General features: G+C 36.1%; 1 protein-coding gene across 42 annotated transcripts in view; it reads right to left on the bottom strand.

Annotated features, from left to right (window-relative positions):
* The window catches only part of NRCAM (neuronal cell adhesion molecule), a 165,945-nt gene that overhangs the window by 24,441 nt on the left and 120,875 nt on the right, over positions 1-20,629 (bottom strand). For 19 of the 42 annotated variants that reach the window (XM_074870346.1, XM_074870348.1, XM_074870362.1 and 16 more), the window contains 13 exons: positions 20,297-20,463; positions 20,066-20,213; positions 19,391-19,515; positions 18,490-18,519; positions 17,035-17,136; positions 13,896-14,093; positions 13,712-13,782; positions 12,636-12,861; positions 12,219-12,334; positions 7,747-7,951; positions 6,830-6,952; positions 5,639-5,815; positions 4,484-4,519 (listed from right to left, as the gene is read on the bottom strand). In XM_074870346.1, the coding sequence (XP_074726447.1) occupies positions 4,484-4,519; positions 5,639-5,815; positions 6,830-6,952; positions 7,747-7,951; positions 12,219-12,334; positions 12,636-12,861; positions 13,712-13,782; positions 13,896-14,093; positions 17,035-17,136; positions 18,490-18,519; positions 19,391-19,515; positions 20,066-20,213; positions 20,297-20,463 (1,724 nt within the window). The remainder of the gene's footprint in view (positions 1-4,483; positions 4,520-5,638; positions 5,816-6,829; positions 6,953-7,746; positions 7,952-12,218; positions 12,335-12,635; positions 12,862-13,711; positions 13,783-13,895; positions 14,094-17,034; positions 17,137-18,489; positions 18,520-19,390; positions 19,516-20,065; positions 20,214-20,296; positions 20,464-20,629) is intronic. The other 23 variants (XM_074870353.1, XM_074870350.1, XM_074870329.1 and 20 more) reach the window with 3 other exon arrangements.

The following is a 20,629-nucleotide window of genomic DNA, read 5'->3' as shown; positions in this document are numbered from 1 at the left end:
CACACCTACACACAAGATGAAGAAAAAAGGTAATAGATTCTGCCAGAGCCTGTAAGACACAGAGAAGGGTTTTGGCTTTGTTTGCTTTTAAACCTACAACTTTTACAGTATGAAATTCAAGCCTTAGTATAACAATTCACTTATAATTCACTCTTATAATAAGAGTGAATTTCAGTTTCGGCAGTGAGAGATGGGCATTAGTCACTCCTAAGATTATTTAGGCCATTGCAAGAGCATTCCCGTGGTGAAGGAATACAGAAGATGAAGAAATGGAAGAAATTATTTCACTGATAGTCATTTAACATGGAATGGATTTTGCATGACATCTACGATGCAAAAGGTATTTACAGGAATTTTTGCTTTGCAATAATCATAATTTTCTCTAGTCTAGCATGCAAAGCTATCATCATTGTTCCCAGCAGACTTAAAGGAGGACAAAGCAGTGGTTCTGCATAGCAGGCTGTACTGACAGAATCACATAGATATATCATGGAGAAGTCCACTGGGAGAGAGTGGCTGAAGGAGCAGTACAAAAATACTATCATCAACTTGAAAAGAAAAAGCAGCTTGAAGTTGTTAGCAAAAATATGGAGACATTATGTGCAATGATTCAAAGAGGGAGGAAAAACAGATGGTGGGCAAGGAAAATGATTTAAAGAACAGCATTTTGTATGGAACAAAGAAAACTGAGATGATCCTACCTTCTACAAAGAGATCAGAGATAAGAACTCAGTTGAGAATGATTTCTAGCCTATCGTGAAGAGCTACATATTGGAGATTCAGTCAGAAAAAAAGAGTAGTTTCAAATCCAGAGGTTAGACTACTTGTTTTTCTATCTTGCAACTAAAGTATTTCTGTCAATAATACTTGAGATGTGGAGTTCACATGAAAAGGCAGACCAGACTGAGTACCACATTGACAGAAAGTGTTAGCTTCAATTAAAGGCAACTGTGATCTCACAACCTTATTTTAATTACAGTTCAGGACTGCCAGTTACCAGTGTCTGTGTGCATGCAGAGTACAAGTCCTTGCTTTCAAATAAAAATGTCAACTAAATCAAAAAGAAACTGAAAAGTGAAACGGCTTGTGAAATGAGACTGACACGTCATGCCATGACTCCTTACACTTCAGCTTACAACAAACACAATAATGAGCCCCTGTGACTGTTTATTTTAATCAGCACCTTTCATTTCTACTACTGGTCAAATGTGTATTCTCTTCCTTCCTCTATAGACCAGTCATTTAAAACAGAAGTTTTTAAATGGGAAAGGGTAGAAAGGACTTGACTCCAGTGATCACCTGAGTCACTTTCCAGCTGCTACTATAATTATTTTACATGTAATCAGGTTCTTATTCCCCATTTTTTCTCACCTTTGTTACCTCATGCCTGTCATTAGATCTCAATACATAAATGGCGATTATCAATGCACACTGCTTATCTAATACTGGGTATAACGCATTATGTTTTACATATATAGTTTTCAGACATATTTAGAATACAGGTTGCTAAGAAGAAAAACAATTATTTTTTCTTTGTAGTGCCATAATTTGATCAAATTTAAGTCATTCATAGCATTACAGTATTAGAAAGGAAAAAAGATAGTGCAAGTCAAATAGGAATATCAACTATAACAGGATAGCTTAGCTTGCCCATCTAGCAGAATAATGTGTCTCATGATTTACTCGTGGGATTGTGAGAGAATGACATGATCCCCTCTGTTAAGTTTCCCTTAGATAAGAAAAAAACCCTCAATTCTTTTAATTTGCCAAGATCCACTGCATCTCTCCTATTTGATGCAATAGCACTGTTTGTCTGAAGAACTTATTTATTAGGATTTCCTCTTTATACTGCCCCCCATTTGAATAGAGCTTTTAAGTTCTATTCACACTACAGAAAAATAATTATTCCTTTATCTAAATCCCTTAGCCTTGACCTCGTATTTCATGTTTTAATCTAAACTGGTTATTTTACCTTATAGGAAAAATGCACAAAACTTGCTTCTCTACTGGTCTAGAATATACTGGGTATCTTAACACCAGTGCAGTCATTCTAATCAGACAAACTGAGTTGAGACAAAGTGTGAAGTGCAGCAGTAAGCAGACTGTGGTTACTTTCATTGTTTTTAAAGTAATAAAAGACAATGAAGACAGGCTCATGCCTGTCTAAAAAGATGGCAAAAGCCACATGGTGTCAAGAGACAGGGAATGTATTTCAGAACTACAACTAAAAAATATTGAGACACTCTAAGATCCTTAGATTTAGCATAGCAATATTTCCCTCTGCACTATAATATATAATTTTACTCTGAGAAGTGAAATATGTCCCAAGTTGCACGGCTTTCCCATGTTTAGATGATTTGAATTCCTCCAGGACCTTGTGTCTAATGTTTCTGACTGGCCAAGTTGCAGGTCTTTAGTAGCAGCTAGCCAGCAGAAAACACCAAGTACAGAAATTTCAGTGCAATTTACGCTGGCTAAATCTGAGACTTATTGTCTTTTTAATTTCCAAGATGAATGTGCTCAAATGAAAGAAAGAGGATAATTACATTTTTTTCTGGCAAGTTCTGCCCTTCAAAATGAAAAACGGATGTTTCTGATAGATCTCGAAAAAGTTGAGAATATCTGAATTTCACTTTCTCTCTGGTTTGGTTTTGGGTCCACATCAGTAAGAGCTGTATATACTTATAGACCCTCCTGCACTTAATGGAGGAGTAAAAATTCACTGCTGGGTACAGCTTCTTCTTGAGTGGGCTGAGTATTTCTTTCAAATCCACCCACTCATGAGACCAAATAATTTGGCACTTGATCTCGATAATACGATCTTCCTTTTCCTTCCTCATAGTCCCTGATCAGTAGTGAAACAGATAATCACGTTCATGTAAGTAACCACTGAGAACATTCATCTCAGACCTGCAGCAACTCAGATGTCCTAACAGATGTCATGGCTTTAGTTCCATCCTGTTTGCAGTTCCAAAATTTTCTTTGCAATTGTAAGAGCTAGATGCTACGGGAATATGTGAAAACTTTGAAACCATAAACGGCATGGAACCAAACGAAGACATCTGCTTAGTTTTCAGAGAATCTGAGATGACAGCTCTGAAATGTGAGCTGCTCCAGCTGATCTTACAAATAAGATGCTTTCTGCTAGCCACAAACTGTGATACAGCTATAATTAGACCTCAGTTTCACACAGAGAATCCAGTTTTCCTTGCATGAGTGTTTAGAGTCAGCTATAAATAATGAGAACTTAATTTACATTTCTGCTGTTAATGTCCAGGACTACAAGCCAGTTTGATTCTTCCAATCTGTGCTGACTTCTCAGCTAAAACTAGACTAAAAAACAGTAAGAAAGACTTGTCATTAAAATGAATCCACAACTCCATACCAGAAATGCATCTGATATTAGAATACACTTATATATACATATATATATAGTCTGATTTATACCAGATTGAGTGAATGAAGTCCTTTTTTATGGCTATTATAATTAAAAACACCTGATCATCAAGTGAAAAGAAAATATATGTAGAACAATTTATGCTGTCTCTTCCAAGTTTGTAAAAAATGTTGGATATTTCATGTACAGATTTTGACTTGGGATGTTTATGATCTTAGAATCTGAAGCACAGATGTTTGTTAGTGTTAATGACACCTCTGTGATAAAATGACACATTCATATAGAGACACCTTTCTGACTTATAGCTACCCAACAGTCCTCAGGACAATCTTTGCTTCTGACAGTGAAGGTATAAGAACTGTGTGCAAAAATGTGACGAACACCTTGTTTGGCAGAAGAACTGCATCATAAAGAACTAAATACGACTGAATTCATGAATAAGGATGACAATAGGTTCCACTCGCTGAAGTATCCTCAAGTACTTACTCACAAAATCTGTGAACCTAAGACATTTGCCCATATATTCAATCTGATACTTGAACTGAGAAATATACAGAGGGTATTGTCAGTCACCTGTCTCCTATGCACAGTTGGCTTGCAAATGAAATAAATGTGATCAAATGGGTAGCATTAATCAGCAGTGAGAATAAGAACGTACCTACTTTTTTAAAACAAAAACCGCACATGGCACAGGCAGTAAAAAAAAATCTCCCAAAGTGCTGTTTTTTCTACTCCAGCTAATCAGTGCTAGTGCACCTGAATCCTGAATATTTATGACAGTGACATACATCTGTTAAATGTTCAGAAATAATTAGACTTTGCTGAAGATAAGCTAATGAATTCCCCTGGAACTCTACGGCAAAATAAACAGATGAAAGGTATTAATAAGCATTCTGGATTCCTTTTTTAAAAAAAAAAAAAAACAAAACAACAAAACAACAAAACCCACAAATGTTTTCTTCCAGCACTGCTTAATACTTTGTATAGCAACGTGTAGTTCAAGATTTTCTGTCCTTACCACTGCAACTTCCCCATTTGTAACACTGCAAAATCCACACATTAATAAATCATGCAGTTTCATTTTACCTTTGCCTGCACCTACAGCAGGACGGAGAATACCAGCTTTAATGGAGGAAAACAAGAATAGGAACACTATATAATTAGATACAACACCAAAAGGAACATACATATATAATCTCATTATAAACCAGAAAAGCATGCAGACTAGGTAAAATATATTAATTCAAATAAATTAGAAACAATCCATTTATGCTGAACACTGACAGACTATCACAAGACAAAAATTAATATACATGCATTTACAAAATTTTATTGCTCATGCTTGTTAAGATTCACGATTTAAAATAAATGTAGTTCATATGCAACCTTAATACATTATTAGAGAAAATGCATTGCATACCAACTCATCTATGGCAATTCCAATAAACTATAATTTTACTAAGCATAAAAATACGTGAAAAGATGGTATCAAACTAGAATTTTAATATTAAGATGTGCAAAATCATAACACTTCCCTCCCAAATTTCCCCTTTGCTTTAAATTACTCGTATTATATTAAACTTTCATATTTAAATAACTAACATCTTCAACAAAAGAGTGGCCAAAATCAGAGATCTAGAATGGTTATAAATGTAAGAATCACTAGTGACAGGACTGAACAATATACTTGAAGAGTTTTAAATATTACACAATGTTACCAGTTACTTGGGGACATAGATGACAAATTTGTTCTGCAGATTTTTTGAAGTTATAGGTTTTGCCAGTTCTGTGAAAAAAGTTTAGACCTCACAGAAGCTGTTGCATCCTTCAGAAGAGAAATAATTTCCTCTAGCCATAACGCTGCACCATTTCAGTATTGTTCTCTGTGACCAGAGCAGGTCAATGAAGCAGAATAGGTGAATGGAAGAACACCACTTAAAATGTAAAGTCATGTGAAACTCTGAAGCCCAGAAAAGCCAAAGTCTTAGAACTTGTAAGTTTATATCAAAAGGAGGGGCTTTACACCTCTTTTGGGGCTTCCACTACAGTAGAAAACCTTTGCACATCTTTTCTTAAAAAGTATTTAAAATCTTTTGTTAGTGTATAATACAGTTAAGAAAGCTCTAGGAAAAAATTTACTAGGGGCTATTTCCTTAATGGAATGAAGTAGTAGCAATATTTTTAATAATATCTGTAGTGTTTTTAAACTCAATCGCTTTTCTTTATACATACCCATCTTACCTTCATCCATAATTGTTACTGCTTCCTCAGTTATCTGACTTCCTGATCCAACTGAAGTTTGTGCATTAAAGTAAAACTTGTACCGTGTGCTGTAATTTAAATTTTTTAATATCAAGCTGCTCTCGTTGGCAGGAATTCTTATCTCTACTAAGGGACCCAATTCATGTGTGTTGTTAACTGTTGTTAGGAGAAGAAAAAAAAAGTTAGGAAAATTGCCTACATTATCATTGTATTAAAACAGGCTATTTTTGTTTGTATTTATTAATTTTGCTTGTCTGCTGCATTGTTCATTTCAGGTTATATGAATGATAATCTACAGTTTCAAAAGAAAGTCACCTTTGTGTAAAAAGGATCTATGTGAAGGACTGAAATTCAACAGGGAAATAGGAAATACCTACAAGTTTTTTAAGTTCAAGTTCCATTCTTGTAAATATCCGAATCCAAGGCAACTGAGTCCACATCAGATCATCTGATCTTACACTCATTTGAAACATTGATTATTAAAAAATTCTGAAACTCTAAACTAGCTGCCTCATAGTAAAATCAGTATGTGTAAGAAAAAAGTACTGAAGTGACTTGTATCTAATGGCAAGGAACTGTGGAAGTTGGTAAATTGAAGAAAATAAACTTCCTTAATCTGTTCCATGCACACAAACCTCTTAAATTTCCAGTGTCACTGCTGACAAATTTCTGGGCAAGTAAGCAGTGGCATGGGGGTCCTAAGGAAGTGATTTATAGCTCCAATATGTGTAAATGGGACATTCATGATCTTTTCATTATAAAATTAAAATACCATGAAAATTGAAGAAGCAGACAACAATATAATTGAATGTATTTTGATCTACTTCTGATGATATTTTCTCTGCAGTTAGAATATAGGATTTGTAAGTGGTAGTATCTTGCTTCTAACTTGGCTGTCATATGTAGGACTTCACCTCCATTCTTCTGTGAATCATGGTTTGAAGAAATAAAAGTAATGGAAAAATGCTAACTTTGTACTTGAGCAAGTGAAGTTTTCCAAATAGAGACATCTATGCTGCCAAAATACAGTATTTTTTTCAAACTTGACATCTACAGTGTAATCATATCTTTTTTATGTTATAAATTGAACATAATTTTTTCTTAATAAACTGATTGCTATTTGGTAGACATACTGTCTAAGTTAGAGTTATATATTCATAATTAACTTACTTGGCTGAAACTTCAGTATATATGATGTCAAAACACCATTTGGATGGGTAGGTGAACCCCACTCCAGAGTCAGAGAGTCCAATGTTGGGTTAGTAATCTTCAAAAAGGAGGGTGAGCTAGGAACTTTTAAGAATATACAGTAAATACAAAGTAGATTAACTTAAAACAGCTCATGAATTATTAATTCTTAAGAATATTACAGTATTGAGCCAGATTATTATTTTATGATGTCCAAGATATGAATTCAGCAATTACGCTCTGTGCTGGTTTTGGCTGGGACAGAGTTAATTTTCTCCACAGTAGCTAGGGTGGGGTTGTGTTTTGGATTTGTGCTGAAAATGGTGTTGATAACACAGGGATGTTTTAGTTATTGCTGAGCAGCGCTTGGACAGAGCCAAGGCCTTTTCTGCCTCTCACCCCACCTCACCAGTGAGTAGGCTGGGGGTGCACAAGGAGTTGGGAGGGGACACAGCCGGGACAGCTGACCCCAACTGACCAAAGGGACATTCCATACCGTATGGCGTCATGCTCAGCGTGTAAAGCTGGGGGAAGAAGGAGGGGGGGAAATTCGGAGCGATAGTATTTGTCTTTCCAAGTAACCGTTATGTGTGCTGGAGCCCTGCTTTCCTGGAGATGGCTGAACACCTGCCTGCCGATGGGAAGTGCCGAATGAATTCTTTGTTTTGCTTTGCTTGCACGTATGGCTTTTGCTTTCCCTATTAAACTGTCTTTATCTCAATCCATGAGTTTTCTGACTCTTACCCTCCCGATTCTCACCCCCATCCCACCAGGGGGGAGTGAGCAAGTGGCTGTGTGGTGCTTAGTTGCCAGCTGGGGTTAAACCACAACACATTCTTAGTGTTCTATTTCTGAATATACCACATTTAAGTTTATTCTCTAGCTTTCTCCTTTCATACCTCCTTCAGGGGTCTTAAATACTTTGTCTGGGCTTGCTGGTCCTTCTCCTTTACCATTAACAACTCTAACATTCAGCTTGTAAGAACTATAGGGCTCCAGCCCTGGCAACATTCCAAAAGTCTTGTTTCCCCTGAAAGTCAAGATCTTTTTCTCTACATGTCGCCTACTCCTTCTGGATAGACTCTGCACTTTCCAGTAGTAAACCTAAAGACAAAAAAAAAAAATCGACAGTGAGTGTTTAAGTGTTCTGATTTTACAAATGCTAAGCTTTTCCATGAGTATCCATGAATTCTAGGTAGGAATAACTTCAATTTTAGTAAGACCAGGTGTGACACAGCGTAGAGCTTTCTTGCTCCAGAAGCAGACCTTGTCCAGAAACAGTCATGTCTACACAACTGTGTGAAGACTATCACCTGCCAGTTCTGCTAATGCTCAAATCCAGTTTGACACAAGTTCTCGCTTGGGACTGCATTAGTATGTGATGGTTCTCATGTTTCAAGTTCATCGGAGAGGCAGAACTCATTCATCCCATCCATTCTTTCAGTAAGATGCCTACACAGCTTCCAAAGCAGACTTGCACTTTGCCACCTTATATGTCACACACCTGACTATCCTCCTCCCTGTGATGTGGAAGCCAAGTAGATATTTTGAAATGGGAAAGAAACCAAAAGATTCGTCTGGACTTGAAAAACACACAAGTTCTGAAAGAACTCTGAATGGAATGATCCCCACTTAGGGACAGGAAGACTATTCTTCCATTCATGTGACCATTAGATCAGACCACAAAGCTGATTCTGGTGTCCATTTTGCTGATTGAGTTTTTAAGAAACTACAGGTGAGCCTCTGAGGTAATTACCTTGACTGCACTCTCCTTACTACACAGTCTACCATGCTATCTGGAAAGACATTAACAGCTGCCCCTACAAAGACTTGTGTTACTCCTAGGATTGTCACCTTCAAATACATCATTGTTCATTTTTCACAGCATAACTTTCATGCATGATCACACACTAAAACTAACAAAGCAATGTAAATGGGTAAAATTCTGGTTCCATTTAGGCCAACTGCAAAACATCTCTTTAATTAAGGAAGCTGGGATTTCACAAGAATTCAAAAAAAAAAGAACTGTTAAGATTTACAAAGCCCAACTAGATAGCTTGTAAAGCAATGTTACACTAACACCAGCTTTCTATTGCTAACATCATAGCATTTCACTCTAATCACTGTTAAATGCCTGTGTTTTACATGGCTTGAGTTAATATTTTTCAACACTGCCAGCTATCATCCTGTAGCTCTCATTCTACCACCTAGTGTAGAAAGTCATTTATAAGTTAACAAAAGCTTGAACTGTTGGTACTATTAGTATTGAAACTTATAAGGTATAGTTTGTGATTTTTAAGAATTGTTAGCTAGTAACATTTCAAAAAGCACATTATTTTAGGTGGGTCATCACTTGTCACTAGCCAGACTGAAATTAAAAGAGAGCTTTAATAAGTTGGGTTTGATAAGCAGCGATTTGGAAGCGGAATATGACAGTAAAAGAGACTGCATCACATTTTTCACATACAGTATTGAATAACCACTGAATTCATAAGAATAACACGAAAAAATGGCAGCAGTAACAGTGAAAAGAATTATTTTTAAAATTTCTTCTTAGGTTTGAAATGCTTTATAGTACCACAGTATATTGAGTAATAGCTAGATTAATACAAAAGCAAAATATGAGTGATGTGCTATAGACTGCTGCTAGTTGGGTGTCTTCCTGCTTTGTTCATATATTTGTCTTCATGATGTGACTCTTCAGAGAAATACCCCTCTCTTTATTAAGAATGCGTCCCTAATGCAACACTGCATATTGGCCTACTGTCTGAAATAATTTTATTTATTAGGAAAGCCTGAGTTTGCTGGAAGGATTTTGCTGATGTGTTTAAAAAGAGATGGTTATGTGTTTTGTAAGCTATGTCAATAACTTAGACACTTAAAGCATACTCTGCATCCATGAAAAGTTTTCAGCTTGTATTCAGAGAAAGCTTTGTAACAATAACTATCCACTAGGTCTTAGGACTTGTCATGCCTTGTCTAGTTTTTAACCTATTTTAGTTTGATTTAGCTGTATCTGCAAAAATTACTTAAGAAACTTTTGCTGCATCTGTAACTTACTCAAGGATATACCATTGTGAGAGATGACTTGTAAAAACAGTCCTGAAAGAAACAGTCCTGCGAGAAACAAGGACTGAGAAAAACAGCCTGAGAAAGAGATAAAGGATAGCAGGGGGAGTGGAGGCCCTCCGAGCTAAGGAATGTCTCAAACACTCACAAGTAATGAAACTATAGTCATGAGGTGGATAGTGTGGAGGTTGAAGCTGATCAGGCTGCCTGAACAGCACAGGATGCAGCTGGAGGAGGGAGCCCTGTAGAGACAGGACGACTCTGCTCTGCTGCACCTGGCCAAATTTCAAGGGCCATCTGTCCGGTGAATAACCTTTGCTTCATTATCCACAAAATGCATATTAAAGGACACCCCTGAATATGCTAACGAAGACTAACAAGATCGTGCTAATTACATCATCCCATGGAACACCTTACCCTTCCCCCTACATGGAATATGTAGGTATGTGGGTTGACCTAGGGGATGGACCCAAGGAAATGTGTATAAATCGAGGTGGGGGAAGGGGTGGGGTGGGGGTGGTGGTCCAGAGAGTGAAGTGAAGATGACAGATGCCTCATTGAACCCTTGCTGGTGGGATCGATGCAGGAACCCAACTCAGTGATCTCTGTTTCTCTGTTCTCTTCATCTCCCTCCTTTCCTTTTTCCCCTTTTCGTTCACTACCATTAAGCAATGCAAGGCATACTGTATTGCTTGCCACAACTTGTTATATACTTATCCAATTATTGTGTATCCAATTAGTAGATTGTGGGAAGTTAATAAATGTCTGGACTTTGAGACTTGTCTCACCGTTGTCCACTCCGTTGGGGATTTACAAATCTGAGTCACTTGTCTCCCTCATCTGAGTGGGACGTGACAACCATTGTCACATTTGTCCTAGCCATAGCAGCAAAACTACTCTGGTCAGGTGTGCTGGTTTTGTGTGTGTGACGGGGGTTTTTGGTACAGTGGGTACATTGGGGCCACAGCGGTGTCCCCCTGTGAGAAGTTTCTCAAAGCTCCCCTGGCTCCAAGTCAGAGCTGCCTCTGTGCCAAGGCTGAGCCAACTAGCAATGGTGGCCGTGCCTCTGAGATAACATGTTTAAGAAGGGAAACCTGGGAGGAGGAGTTAGAATTGTGAGGAGGACTTACGAGAGGGACACCTATGTGAACACCGAGGTCAGTGGAAGAAAGGAGGGGGAAGGGGAGGAGGTGCGCCGGAGCACGGTGCCCCCCTGTATCTCATGGTGAGACAGTAGGGCCGCTCTCCCTGCCACCCATGGAGGTCCACAGTGGAGCAGATGCCAACACGCTGCTCCTCCAAATATTCTTTACTATTTTCATTTTTTCCAGTATTTCTTTTTCCTCCTTTCATTTAAACAGAAATAATTCAAATTAGTATGTCTTACGAAATAACCTAGTTTGGGCTGTGTAATGGTTTGTTTTGCTAGAACATACTTATTAGTATACTTGCAGAGGAACAAAGAAGTAATTATTTTTTATTTTCTTCTATTGTTGCATAGGAAGTCAGTATATCCTCTCATTCCACTCTTCCCTCCACAACCAGTCTACCATGCTTCTGCAGTTTCCACTGCTGAGTTTCCTCTGATGGGCTTCTAGTGCAACATCTGAAGCAACTTTTGCCATCAGATCTTCCCTGTCCTCCAGGGTCACTGGTTCCCCTAGTTTCTAACCTTGAAGTCTTTCTGTCTCCCATTTTCTATTAATTACAGTCTTTTGTCTCCAACACAGACTTCTCAGTTATCACCAAAGCCAACACATTATCTTACACGTTATCTTCAATCATATGTACATTCCAAATCTGCCATTTCCTATCTCCTTAAATTGAGCTTTTAAACTGAGCTTTTTCCCGGCCTCCAAAAACACACAGCACCCAGCATAAGCTAACAAGTGTCCTGTTACTCAGAATTAAAGATGTGATTAATCGTATTATGGCAGAAAATGAGTAATCTTAGCATTGGACCTAGAAGAGAGTCCTACAGAAACTGTTTTTCCTCATCCTCTAAATATCCTTTTGGAGTAAGATCTTTAAAACTATTATCATTTTTTTAATCTATATAATGTGTGCAAACTTAATTGCAAACACATCCAATTTTTCTTCAAGGGCAATGTCACAGGAGGTTAGTGCTACAAGGATGGAACACTGTTGAACTTTAAACTAATTGTATCAATGCTGTTGCTCTTGTCAGCACAACTTGTGAGCTCACTGAAAAGCAAGAGTCCTCTTAGATGTCACCTTACTTCAATCTGGATATAATCTTATATAGGAAGAGTGGAAACAGAATGCTTTTGACTGTACTTACTTTGTACCCTTGAAGGTGTCCTCGGACAGTTTTTAGTGGAACTGGGTCCCAGTGCACCTTTGCTAATGTGCTGTTAATAACATGAACCTGCACATTGCCTGGAGCAACCATTGGCACTGTGTGGAAAGGATGGAACAAGTACCTAGTTAGAATGAGAAATCACACGAACATACTTTTTCAGAATGGGTCTTTGCATTGCACTCAAAGAGTGGGTTAAAATGTTCCTATGTTAAAAAGCTGACCTCAGGCTTAATACTACAGAGTATTATGAAGCCTTATTATCTCCAAATTACTTCATTTTAATTAAAAAATAACTATTATTCCCCTTTTCCAATATTTTAGTATTTTAAATACATATTTAGGTTACACATTTAGTTGCTTTTAATTAGTACAATTAAGTCAAACCACAAAACTTACAGTCTTCCCCTGAATGTCCAATCACTTCTGATGGCTCTGGTGCATATCCCAGATCATTTAAAGCTTGTACTTTTATTTCATAGGGAACAAAGGTTGGTGTACCAGACACAATATATTTAGATACATTTGCAACTATAACAGATGTCCATTCATCATCAACATCCTTCTGACGCCAGCTGACTTTGTACTGAAGCCCTGGTCCATTAGACTGAAAACCTTTTAAAGACTGAAATGCAAAGAAATATTTTTAAAAATACTCTGAACCATCTGAAAAATCCAAAGTCACAAAGGAAATATACTGATTCTTCTTTAGAGTTTTACTGAAAATTTACCACTGTGTTCTGTGACAGAGAAGCACTGGTGAAACTTCTAAGCTATGCAATTTAGCTTTTACAAGGGGTCAGGTTCAGTTCATTAGTAAATCACATTGAATGGTGATCCTGGCTAATTCCCATGCAACCATACACTGTAATCTCTGTATACACATTTTATTTTCAAATACGTCTTAAAAAGAGGGAAAAACAGACTTGCACCAACTCCCTACAAACAATGTTTCCTAGACAGTGTTTCTTGCCTGGGATGGGAAATTGGTTTTACATGGCTCCCGAGCTCCTGTCATGATGGTAAGGCCATGATAGAGAAAACTTGTCCACAAAAGTTTTTTAGTGGAAGAGTGCACAATAATTTACTTTATCACAAAAATTGAGGGCAGAATTAGGATTCACATTAGAACTCATTTTACAATAATCTCTACTTGAGATAAACCCAATTTACATATTTAAGTTTTCCTAAATTGGCAGCAAAACATCCTGTATTACCAAATTGATGAGAAATCACTCAAGGAAAATATGGCACATTAGAATTTTTTTTTTCCATAATGCATGCAGCTTTTCCCTGAAAATGAATATCGGAAATGTCTGGATTTTACTCTTTTTCAATAATGTTTTAAGCAAGCAATGCATTGGGTATTCTCATAACATGTTCACAGTTAGATCATTATTATTTCTCAAAAAAAAAAAAATGCTACTCAGAGAACTGAAAACAAACAAATAAAGCCTTGAAAAAACCAAACTTACCTCCCATGTTATTACCAAATTATCAGGTTCTGAGCCTATGCCTTGTACATTAGAAGGATTTTCATCAGGGTCTAAAAATAAAATATTTACATGTAAACAAGAATGACTGCTGTTCGTATTACAAGCAAATTCAATGCCATTCATAGTATAAAGCAATCACTGGTAAGGGGGAATAATTATTTACTTGCAGATTTTGTCAGGTACTGCTCAGATGGTTCACTTGGCTGACTTCTGCCAATCTCATTGACAGCTATCACACGGAATGAGTAGTTGACGTACGGAGACAACTTCAACTGTACTGTTGTCTGAGTTCCAGGAACTTCCGTCTGGTAATGCCATACCCCTGGTTCATGCAGCCCATCTTCATATTCAATCACAAAGTCTGTAAACAGAAATTGACTCCAACTTTATGTCAAAACTTGCAATGCCTTTCTAGATCAGTGTAGGCACTTCTGAATGAGCTAATCAGAAGGGAGTGGTCCAATCAACCTTTTTAAAAATCATGGAAATTGAAATACAAGCATATAAACCACAACACAGATCTGTACTGTGGATCTCAAAAGTACTGCCTAGGTAGAAATATAATAGAAACACTCTTACTTTTATTATTTGGTATTCTCACTAATGCAGCTGTCTGTCAGGTGACATATTATTACAAGAGCTCTCTCTCAGGTACCGGATTTTAATGTAACAGGAACCCTTGAACTATCACAGCAAGAAAGTGGGACAAGATTGGAATTCTGATGTAAAAGTAATATCTGGCTGACAAATATATTGGTCTTAGTTGTATCAAGCTGACAGCAAGTAGTACCTGTACAATATTAAAACTCTCCGAATATTCCATTTCCCCAGTGATACTGGGATAGTGAAGAACTATTTAAAGTCAAGAACCATACTTGAGGAAGGTTTTCGAGAGCACTTTTTAGTATCTTCAAATTAAGTCAAGGAATGTACGTTCAGAAGTTAAACTTCTTGAGAGTTCTCTGTGTGAACATTACAATGATTACAGTTAAGACCCTAAAAAGTATATAACCTCAGGGATAAATAGGTTTGTAGAACTCCAAAAAGAAAACCATATTCATTATCAAAGACAAAAGGACATTTTTTTCAGCTCTGAAACAGCCAAAAAAGCTTCCAGCTCTTAGGTATGAGAGAGAAATTTTGAAACACTTAAGAGGAATTGTTAGGATAAAGTAAATAAGTGGGAGAAGAATGTGTAGTCTGAGTACATTCCATGCAACCTTAAGTTTAGATATATGAAATTTACATGAGCATCAAATGTTTGTGTGTTGTGTAACAAAAATCTTCCTCTATCTCATGTATAGGTGGGGACAAGGGGCCAGAATATGACTCAGAACACACCTTGTTTGCACTACTGAAGAAATCTGAGTGGCATCTAAAAATTGCTTTTAGAAGAATGCTTACAGTACCACATAGAAATGATGCACAACAGCTTGAGAAGTCAAGATGTTCAAGAAGTAAAATAGGTATGTGGTACAAATCATACCCTTCCAGACTTAAGGTTTTCAGATTTCATCCTGACCTGAGTAGTAAGAAAGAGGGAGAACTGGTCCCAAATTACTGCTTGAGTTATAGCTGGTGTTGTGTGCTCAGAGATAAAGGTCTTGGGAGAGGATGTTTTCTGGACCAAAGTCTTTGTTGAAAACTGAGAATATTACATGCTAAAAAAAAAAGCACCCACAAAGTTTTCACTACTGCTTTTTGCTTCCCCAGTAACTAGCATTCTGTCTGCAACACTAGTAGAACAATTTATAGGAGACTTCAAGGAAAAAAGAATCTATCTGAGCTTTCAGAGAGATTCTAGCATGCCAGTCATATTACTTGTGTAAAAGGATCACTCATAATGAAGTGCTGTCCTGGAGTCTTGATCTGCACTTTGAAGTGATAGCAGCAGCAATAATAGGCTTATTTATGAAGCAAATGCCTTATTTTGCAGGCTCTCAGGGGACCACATAGCAATATAAATTGTATCATAATTAAAACCAGCATTATTTAGTCAGAAGAGTTCAATTTCCAATATCAGAGTGCATGCAATATCTTGCTTCTAGAAAAACTCTGACATGAGCCAACACCACCTAGTATCATCTATTTTAAAACAGTGTGATCTCTTTTCTATAGAAAGGCAAGACTTGTGTCTTCTGGTCTGGAAAAAAAATGAAAATACTGATATAAGAGTATATGAATAAGCATAGCTTAAATACAATTCAATTATTTACATTAATCTTCTATATATTATATTTTTTAAAGTATATTACTAGTTGATATACATTCAACAAGTCTGAAAGTGTAAAACTTCAGTAAAATTCCTTGGTGTTTCATTAAAATACAATCAAAATCTTTGATGTGTTCTGGAATTCTGTCTTTACAAAACTTCCTTTCCAGATGCCTGTTCCTTATGGTTTGTGTTCAGTATTGATACTGACCAGCATCAGACCCTGAAAAGCAACACTTGAAAAGTCAGCCTAACTCATTCATTCCAAATACAATGTGTACACTTGTTTTGGTAACTTGTAGCAGTTATTAACTAAAACTACACTGCATAAATAATGAAATAATTACATTAAGTTGCTCATAATGAAAATACTGCCCTGACAAATCTTTCTGATCCTATTATTTTTTGGAAGATGAACAGTAACATCCTTCTTCCTTCCTCCTACATTCCCCCTCCATCCTCTCTGCTCACTATAAGCAAGAGGATCTTTCATCATGTTCTACTGGGAGGAATAATAGCATTTAAGATCAATTTCCTGTCTCGAAAGTTTATAGATGTTTATTTTCTCTGTCTTCTGGACATGCTTTATTCCTTCAACTGTCTGGACTAGAAATAAATAGAAAAACTATCTGCCTTATATTTTCATGAAAAATAAGCTTCTGTATCAGTAGTGATGGATAATCCCTAAAGATACTGTTACTGATGTTATTTCAAATTCATGGGAATGACAGAAGAGTTAATGCAAGATGTTAGTAGCTCTCTCCTTCAGAAGCATACAACTAATGAACAAGTCTACATATTCGTAAGACTAGACCTTGTCAGACAGAGCTCATATCACTATCAACTTCTACATTAACTAACACAGATTTTTGGATCAAAAGCCCAGCTCTTTAGGGCAGTAAATAAGACTTCCTGCTTGGCCACACAGTACAGGACATGTAGTGAATTTTTGTTCTGTAAATAAATGGCAACTGTAGCAAATGACTTTACCATTCTTCCATGCTGCACACAAAACTTATCTCAGAACTCTTTGGAATTTGAGAACAGTTAATGTAATGCTGTTAACGTAGTGCAATATATACAAACATACTTTTAATGGGACTGTTATTTTCATCTCCTGGTATCCATGAGAGTTCAACGCTTCTTTCTAGCTGACCTGTCAATTCCAAGTCAAAGGGTGGATTTGGCCGAGCTGTAAAACAAATGAACACAAAGTAAATAATCACACCAGAATATGTGGTCTCATCTTTGAAAAAATCCTTACATTCCAATCAAAATACAGCAGGGCAGATCTACTCACTTATGTAAGCATGACTTAATGACCATTAGCATGCAATTGTTACAAAACAGAGATAAAATGGAGAACTGATGTATCTGGAAGCTTCTATACATTAACAAGAATCTATTTTTTATTTTATCTATGTCTGATTGCACTGTGATATAAAAATGTAAAGAGATGCAAAGAATTATGAAATGCATGTTTAGTTTATCTTTGAATGATTATGGGTGGTTATCCATTGTAACTAGAAATATTTAATAAAACATGAAAAATAAAGAAGTACTCACACTGAAGAAGCTTTTCTAGAATCACTACAAATATTTTGAATGTGAATTCGAAACAAGTATAGTTCAAATAGAAACTAACTGCAAGTTACTAAGTCGTTCATTTTTTGCTGTACTTTAAAAAAATCCTGAAATACCATGCAAGTTGTTAATATAATGCATAAAGATGTAATTGTCCATTCCAAATTGCTGAAAATAATTCATTATGTGATTTGTTACACAAAAATCAATACTAATAAGTAGGTTCATTTAAGCACATAAGCATTTTTACTGAATGGGATAGGATGTACATATAAGAGCCTAAGATGCTCATACTTAGAAGTATTTTAGGCACAATATATTGCATTTTAAAACCCAAATTCAGAGACAATGCTACCAAATTAAAGGCTGCATACTGTCAGATGTAAGACTGTATCTGACCGACAGATTTCTGGGGGAATTTCAACTTTAACTTTAAAATCCTTATTAGCAATTTCATCAATCATAAACCAAACTGGTCAATATGGTCCTACCCATTTAATGAGTGAAGTAAAGTGATGACAAACTGAAATAAAGTACACCAGGCCTACACAGCAGTCACCAAAAGCAATGCAAAAACATACCATAATTTGGTTGGTGCAAGTTCTTTGATAGTGAATTAGCTTTCAATGAACAGTTGGATTTACCTGTTAGGTATTTCACTTATTATATAACTATATTGCATTACAGTGTTCTCTATGAGAAAAACACTATAAGCAACTTTAATTAAAAATAATTTATCTCTGAAAATCATTAATTCCCTAAAATACAAAGCAACCTGCACTGTCTAATTCCAAAATCCAGTACTCCAGTAATGAAGCAGTTGGTAAAATGGGATGAAAACACACACACACACAAACAAACACAGGAAAAAGAGGAAAAAAAGAAATGTTTCACTTTGCAATAGGCAAATGAGAAATACATTTAGCAGATGATGTAGAAAGAGAACTTTGTATTAGTTTACCGTAAATGATAGCTGGAGTTGGGGGAGCAGCTGAAAAGAACATTAATATAAAGGATTTGATCAGTTAGTAGCCAAAGAAACAGAAGAATACTGTAGGCAGTTAAAGACTATAATTATTAGAGACGAAGAAAAGTTAACTTATTTCGAGTAAATGGCTGATTTTAAACAGCACATTGATCGTTTTTCACTGAAAAGTTGTAAAAATATTCTAGAATATTTTATCAATTTTTTTAATACAGATAGATCAAGAAAATAAATAAAGTAAGCAATCTTAATAAAACTTATAAGTAAGTACTTGACATTTGACATATGTCATTCCTGGATAGGCATAAGACCACAACACAATTTTAAGACACAAGCATACTTGACTTCGAATCTCAGCTTGAACTCAGGTAGGAATCATTCAGGACATCTACTTAAAACTCTGTTACAAATTGGGAGAAGGGGCAAGGTGATATATTTTACAACAATCTGCAATCACAGAAACTGAACAGAAAGAACTGATTTTAAAAGAAAATCCTTGAGAAGTCATACGACCAAGCATGCTCAGTCTTTCAGAAGCATAGTTTAGCTGCAGAAGAGATTCCTGCAATAACATGTTTACGTTCAAATACTCTGCAATACCTAATCTACTGTGTTAGCTCAGACGTAATCTAAATAAAAACCTATACAGCATGAAACTGAATGTGTTCTGTAGCTACTGGATCTTCCTATAAGTAGGTGATTCAAAGGCGAACTTTAGGGTAAGACTATTTTTAAAAAACTGAAACGCATTTACAAATAGGTGACATTTCCTTTTTCCTGTCCTAGAAACCAAAACCACATTTATGCTTTTAATTTTAATCTAATGCTGCTTTCATACTTACAGTTCTGCTATCATAAAGTTTGAGAGTATTCTTACCAACAACAGTAAGCACAGCACTTGCTGAAACACTGTCCAGAGTAGTATTAACTATGCAAGTGTATGTTCCATCATCTTTATCAGTTACATTCACAATGGTCAAGTTGTCTTTACCAACTAGAAACCTGTAAATACAATAGATTCAGCCACTGATTTTTCAATAACTGGTACTGTTATAAGAATCTTGCATAAGACATTACCAAATCCCATATACTTGTGTATTTCAGCAAATACCTAGACAGCAATGTAAGCTATGGGACTACGTCAGCCTTTTCTACATTGCTCTTGACCATCTTCCCACAGCAACTGTCTGTCCTAATGTGCTTTTATTTCTAAATATACTCAAACAACTTTTTACTATCTGTGATCTAGAGCAAAACAGTCTTCCATTATCTGTTTGGCTTCTTATGCCAATTATCTTCTCCTTACAATTGATATACATGCTCAATGTGCACAATTAAAGATTTTTACATCTCATTTTATTTTGAATTCTATCTTAATATTTTCAACACACTTCGTAAGACCTTTAGTCACCAAATATGGGATAGTAATGATACTTATCAATCTTCCTTGGAAAATGTCAATAGGTCAATATGTTCCTTTCAAAGATCAGGAAAAGGAGCAGACAAAAGAAACCAGAAAATTAAAAATAAAGGAAAAGTATTTTGTCCATACCTTTCATCATCTGGCAGTTCATCATTGTCCTTCAACCATATAACTGTTGGTAATAAGGTAGAATCATGTTTTATTATACACTCAAATGAAACTTGGCCGTATCTCTGAATCACTTTGTATTCTGGTTGTTTAATTATCATTGTTGGATCTGAAATTTAAAATGACTATTAGATATTTAGAAAGTCTGAAGTTCTATACTAACCTGTGATGAAAGAATGATTCATTTCTTACCTTTAACTTCCAATCGCACCTCATTTTGTACCTTTCCTAATTCATTCCTTGCTACACATGTGTATGTACCAGTACTATCCTTCTGAGCCACCGGAATTTCCAAGGTTCCATTATCATGGAAAACGTATTCATTTCCACGCAAGATGCTACCTTTCACTCCCTTAAACCTTTATATAAAAAGTAATATCATTATCCGACATCATAGTTAAATTCTGTTGTATTTTATTATCAGCAAATGCAGACTTGGGACTGCCACATTAGAAAATACAGACAGAATCACATAATGAAATTTAAACATGATTCTGTAGGGATAATTTAACTGTTGTTATGTTA

The sequence above is a fragment of the Strix uralensis genome, chromosome 5 (assembly GCF_047716275.1).
Source record: "Strix uralensis isolate ZFMK-TIS-50842 chromosome 5, bStrUra1, whole genome shotgun sequence".
NCBI lineage: Eukaryota > Metazoa > Chordata > Aves > Strigiformes > Strigidae > Strix > Strix uralensis.
Note: the sequence above shows the minus strand (reverse complement) of the source record. Positions and strands in the feature narration are given on the sequence as shown.